Source organism: Nansenia antarctica (genome assembly GCF_963989245.1).
Source record: "Nansenia antarctica genome assembly, chromosome: 2".
Taxonomy (NCBI): domain Eukaryota; kingdom Metazoa; phylum Chordata; class Actinopteri; order Argentiniformes; family Microstomatidae; genus Nansenia; species Nansenia antarctica.
Window position 1 is genome coordinate 19,825,233 of NC_137675.1, and position 6,188 is coordinate 19,831,420.

At 43.5% G+C, this 6,188-nt stretch overlaps 1 protein-coding gene across 1 annotated transcript in view; it reads right to left on the reverse strand.

The window, feature by feature from the left end:
• Positions 1-2,491: 2,491 nt before the first annotated feature.
• Positions 2,492-6,188, reverse strand: part of LOC308149922 (condensin complex subunit 3-like) — a gene marked incomplete at both ends in the record, with an annotated part of 27,814 nt that continues 24,117 nt past the window's right edge. Inside the window, 2 exons of the mRNA XM_080522800.1 lie at positions 2,492-2,630; positions 3,975-4,050. Of these exons, the coding sequence (XP_080378926.1) occupies positions 2,492-2,630; positions 3,975-4,050 (215 nt within the window). The remainder of the gene's footprint in view (positions 2,631-3,974; positions 4,051-6,188) is intronic.

The following is a 6,188-nucleotide window of genomic DNA, read 5'->3' on the forward strand; positions in this document are numbered from 1 at the left end:
AATGAGACCTTCAGATCTAGCCAGCAGTATAACCAATGACAGCTAGCAGAGGGAAACACAGGTTACTAAGCAAACACACATACAGAGTAACCAGCAGTGGTGGGTAGCGCTGTGCTGTACACAGTGGTATGCTGGGGGGGGGGGGGGGGGGGGGCGCTATAGGAGGATCTTCTGCCTGCCACAATAAGACTGTACAACTCCTCCTCTGGCTGGCTTGATCAGGGTGATCAGGGTGATCATACTAGACTGCTGTTACTTAATGTTTTCAGATGTCTAGTTTTTTATATTATCACTTTATTAGACTGCTGTTACTTAATGTTTTCAGATGTCTAGTTTTTTATATTATCACTTTATTTTGTTGTTGTTTCTTAAGTGAGCTGCTGTAACGCATTAATTTCCCCTCAGGGATCCCATTATGTACAGTATTGTACAGTATTTTTCTGCTGAAATCATAACCAAGGTACCATAGAACTCCTAGCATCTGCTATTGTAACCATGTACTTTAGTAACTTTGTCTCAATGATAATATACTAATAATAATACATTGTATTTGTATAGCACACTTTAATAATATAATAATAATAATAATAGTAATAAATTGTATTTGTATAGCACACTACTGGAAACTGTTCTCCGCTGCAATACTCCAATTTGTCACTGGGTGGCGCTAACTGCACATTCCTTTGCGTCCTAGAACGGCACATTCCTTTGCGTCCTGGAACTGCGGATTCCTTCGCGTCCTAGAGCTGTTCTGCGAGTCTGCAGCTGGATACTACTGGTTTGAGGGGGCTCCTGTTAACCGCAGCTGTAGAGCAGCGCTGGACCGGAAACTAACGTCGAACGCGAAAGGGGTTGTGCATGTAGTCTGTACTAAACTCTCACCTCCTGCGTCCGTGTCACCTGAGTCGCCACCTGATAGTGGTGTCTGATTAACACTAGAACAGCCTTAACACTAGAACACCACGTCACCAACTGTCAAATGGGGTAGTGGTGGTAGTGGATAGTGCGTTGGACTTGTGATCGGAAGGTTGTGAGTTCAAATCCCGCCTGAAACCACACCACTACTAGTGTGCTCTTGAGTAAGGCACTTAGCCCTCAGTTACTCCAGGGGGAATGTCCCTGTAATTCGTAATTGTAAATCGCTTTGGATTAAAGGCGTCTGCTAAATGGCTAAATTAAATTAAATTAAATTCAAATCTTATTTCAAATTTGAAAGTGACAGTTGAATCTAAGTGACAGTTGAATCTAAGTGACAGTTAAGCTCTGTCTGTCACTAGAACAGCCGTGTCTGTGTTACCTACTATAAGAGCCGCCTCGGGGGTCAAATGACCATAGTCTTTACAACAGGAAGCTGCTACTTACACACAAAGACCACTAGTTGGCGCGTCTTGTAAACTAGCCTGCCTCCTACACAGAAAAACTGCAAAATAGCTTTATACTAGCTTATCCTGATGTGATTTTGAGAATGTAAGGATACTGGATGGTAGAACGCACATATCTAGGAAAAGTCATGAAAGGAGGGTCCTGAATTATTTTTTTACTCATAGGGTCAAATGACCCCACCCATGGCTGTTCTAGTGTTAAACTGTTCTGCGCAATCTCCAAATACAGCCAACTGTGTCCTCGTTGTGCGCAATGCCAGCAGAACCAAAGAACCTGGAATTGGTCTCATGATTCATGGAGAATTGTGGATTATTATTGTCCTCAGATACTTCCAGAAAGGGAAAACATCTCATTGGTCTTTGCAGTGGATGATCATTGTATTTCTAATTTAGCCTAGATAACCCAATCCAACAAACACTCGTTCACATGCCTTTATTATTATTATTTTTTATTAAGCTATTATTATTCATTAAATTATGACTGCAAGTAAAATGTGCAGTGCATCAAATGTTACAAAATAAATTGAAACAAAACTTCAAAACTATCAGGTAAAGGTATAGCAGAATAAACAATAGGCCTATAAGTTATTGAAGCAGACCACCTTACTCTTTACATTTCTACACTCAAATGTCTTGCAATCAATTTTGCAAACAACGTTCATTGCTCACTCAATGCTTACTCACAAATATTACAATTTCATAGGGAAACACAAGTCAATTCCTTTTTGGGGGGAGTTGAACGAGAAGATAAAAGCGTCATGCTAGCTAGTATGAAACACCCCCAGACATCATCATCAAGAGGGGACACGAGTGCTGACATCTATAACAACATATCATTACAATAAAATCCCCAATAAACACAATCAATATGCTGCTGAGTGAAACTGTCGACAAATGTAAATGTACAGTCTCTCAAACCATTGCTAAATACACAATGAACGGAACACAGGAACAAGGAACAAGGAACAAGTAGCTAACTACAGGAACAAGTAGCTAACTCCTCTCAAAACCAGGGAATTATTTGAACTGAACTTTTTTTAAAAACCCTTCCACAAATCTTCCTCCTCAATCCTCGTCGTCCTCCTCTCCTCTCCTCCCCTCCTCTCCCCTTATGACCTATGACCTTTCCCTAGGAGGTGTTGGTTGATGAGGGCGCTGAGGTCCAGGCGGGTCTTCTCCAGCGCAGTCATCTTGGCCCGGCGGGACGGGCGAGCCGCGGGGGCAGAGTCTGGAACATTCTCTCCATCACTAGGGGAGGAGGGAGAGAGAGGGGGGGGAGAGAGAGAGAGAGAGGGAGGGAGGGAGAGAGAGAGAGGGAGGGAGAGAGAGAGGGGGGGGGAGAGAGAGAGGGAGGGGGGGAGAGAGAGGGGGGAGAGAGGGAGGGGGGAGAGAGGGAGGGGGGAGAGAGAGGGGGGAGAGAGAGGGAGGGAGGGAGAGAGGGAGGGAGGGAGAGAGAGAGAGGGAGAGAGAGAGGGAGGGAGAGAGGGAGGGAGAGAGGGAGGGAGAGAGAGAGGGAGGGAGGGAGGGAGAGAGAGGGAGGGAGAAAGAGAGAGGGAGGGAGAAAGAGAGAGGGAGGGAGCGAGGGAGAAAGAGAGAGGGAGGGAGAAAGAGAGAGGGAGGGAGGGAGGGGTGAGACAGAGAGTCAGAGAACAAAACAAACCCACATTGTGCTATAGCTATTAAGTTATGATCCACAAACGTAGAAGGGAATAAAACAAACAATAACGGTGCGTTCAAGTGCTCCTCGGAAACTCAAGACCTCAAGACCCCCCCCCCCCCCCCTTGTCCAGATGTAGCGTTGGACTGTCCTCAGATCTCCCCAGCGGCTGATTCAGACACGACTCAGAGAGGCTCACTCAGGAGGCTGCAGACTGACATGTCAGACCGTCCTATTTCAGAGGAGTGCTTGAACGCAGCATGACTGACTGTTGACAGTTGGATCTAAGTGACAGTTGGATCTAAGTGACAGTTGACACTAGAACAGCCGTGTCTATGTTACCTACACAGGGTATATACAGGAATCTTGAGGTTAATTTTAATGCCTTTCTAAGACCTTGTCAATATTTTTCCAGACCTCACCGCCACTTCGAGCTGTAACCGTTTACATCAGTGACACCTTTAACTTAACAGTTTTAGTTTGCACTAGACTACTAGACCACTATCATACAACAGAATGTTCCGGTTCTTCTTTGTTTTTTTAATAAAACTAAAAAATTCACGAAGTTTGACAAAAAGTTTTTAGGACTCAAACTCTTTGGACAGAGTCTAATTCAGAAAAATACCTACAAAATTCAAGACCTCATAAAATCGTGATAAGACTTTTTTAATACTTATTAAGGGTCTTGATTGTCCCAAAATTGATTTAGCAACTTTGAATGCTTTTCAAGACACCGCGGATACCCTGTTGAAGGCAGCATGACTGGGTTATGGTTGACGGAGAGCTGAACTCAGGAGGCTGCAGTCTGACATGTAGGACAGACCGTCCTATTTCAGAGGAGTGCTTGAACGCAGCATGACTGACTGGGTCTGTGTGGCCCAGAGAAACTGATGAAGCAGACCCAGGAAGTGTTGATTGGTAGAGAGCAGGCTCACCTCTCCTCTGAGGACTCTGCAGTCCTGCTGGGCTTCCTGGCACTCCTGGCGGTGGTGGTCTTCTTCTGGCCCACACCTACACACAACGCCAACATCCTGTTATTCACTATTATTATTATACAACAGTTAGCTCCGACCGAGTCATTTGAGTGTGTGTATGACATCATCACCTCTCCTGGGCCTCTTCACTGAAGATCAGGAAGTAAGAAAATAAGTAAGTAAATAAATATACACGGACCACACACTTCCCCATTCAATCGAATATATATATATATATATATATATATATATATATATATATATATATATATATATATATGTTACGGTACATGTGGGAAAACTAGGGTTAGGGTTAGGTGCTAGGATGCTATGGTTAGGGTTAGGTTTAGGATTAGGGTTAGGGTTCGACATGCCAGCATGTACCAAGTCACCCTAGCACCTAACCCTAACCCTAGTTTTCCCACATGTACCGTTTTCCCACATGTACCGTAACATATACACACACACACACACACACACACACACACACACACACACACACACACACACACATCCTGATTGTGTATTTCCTCCCTAGATGAGCAGAGCTGTATCTGGGGGGTTGAGGGAAGCTTAGTGAGGCCCATAGGGCATTTCTCTACGCCACTGAGGAGCGTCCTCATAAAGCAGCATCATGGTGTTAAGGGAGGAGAGTAGCCTGAGTAGCTGTGTACTTCCTGTCTGAGTAGCTGTGTACTTCCTGTCTGAGTAGCTGTGTACTTCCTGTCAGACAGGAAGGAGGGAAACACTCCTGCTGAAAAGCCAGAGGCTGGGTGGTTGTCTGGTGTGTGCGTGGCTGGGTGTGTATGTATGCAGGGATTAAAGCAAAAAAAAATCTCCTGACGGAAAAAACAATTCAGGCCAAATCGGGGCCGATTTTCCGTTCTACGTTCTAATGCTTTGACTTTTCTTTCGAAAAATTTGAAAACATTTCCGCGTTGTAGAAAATCAATGACACATCGCTAGTCAACTAACACGGCTTGTTTTGTGAGCCTGCTAACAATGTAAAGTAGTGTTCTAGTTAACTAGGTAGCAGTCCAATCCATTTCGCTGCTGTATTTTGGCTTGACTAGCGAGTTTGTGTTGTGATTCTCAACAACGTTGAAACGTAGTTTCACCCTTTTCCATAGTTTGGAATAATAAATGTGTGGACTGACGATGTAGCGCAGCCTAACTTATTCTAATAATTATTGAACATACTTTTACTCTGATAATTATTCCCCCCTCCTCCCAGACTTACATGGTCACATTATTATTGGATTGGTTGTTTGCGTGCCGGGTGAAGTTAGCTAAACATTTAACCTGCTAGCTAGCAAGAGAAACATCATGTCACTCTCCAAAGGTCTAAAGAGGAAAGTTGACGGTGGAAACAGGGCATTTAAAGAGGAATGGACAGCGAACTATGCGTTCATCCTACCTGGTTTCATCAATGCAAAGCCGTTGTGAGAGACTCACATTTTACGTGCTCACAATGAATGTTCCCTTCCACCTATACATGCGAGTCGTCCTTTTCGTCAATGAATGCGATAAAGACGCGCTAGAGGAATCGATTGGTGCATAAAAACCTTGAGAACTGCCGGATTAAAGTGACGTCCATAATAATAATAAATAATAATAAGACTTATAGAGCTTTTCTAGACACTCAAAGACGTCCATATCACCAGATAGCCAACAAATAGTGACCGATGGGAGATGCCAGTTTTCTCATTAAGTGAGATTTAATAGCCTAATATAATTTTCTCTATTTTTAATGAATGGCTCATTGTAATTATTATCCCTAGTAATGTAGCGTGTTTGTGCTCTGTCGTTTCAGGAGCATATAGGCTAAGCGGATTCAGCTTTTTTTTTGCGCCGATTTTGTTGTCAATGTTTTTCATAAAATTAAACTGCATTTGCTTTGTTACTGTTCACATGTGTGGTGCAGTCACATTCACATAGCCTATAAGTAAACATTAAGTTTGAATGATTTACTGAGCTGGCGTTACTTTTTTCAAACCACACACCGCATGTCGGCTATTTCAGCACCACGCATTGTCCACCTACTTATCACTATGAGGGGTTCAGCGTCAGTGCACCCCGCTCTGTTACTGTCGCATAGTTGTAGCCAATAAAGGCCTATATGTAGGCTATATAGGCTATTATATATCATTTATATACCTAATACCAACATCAAAA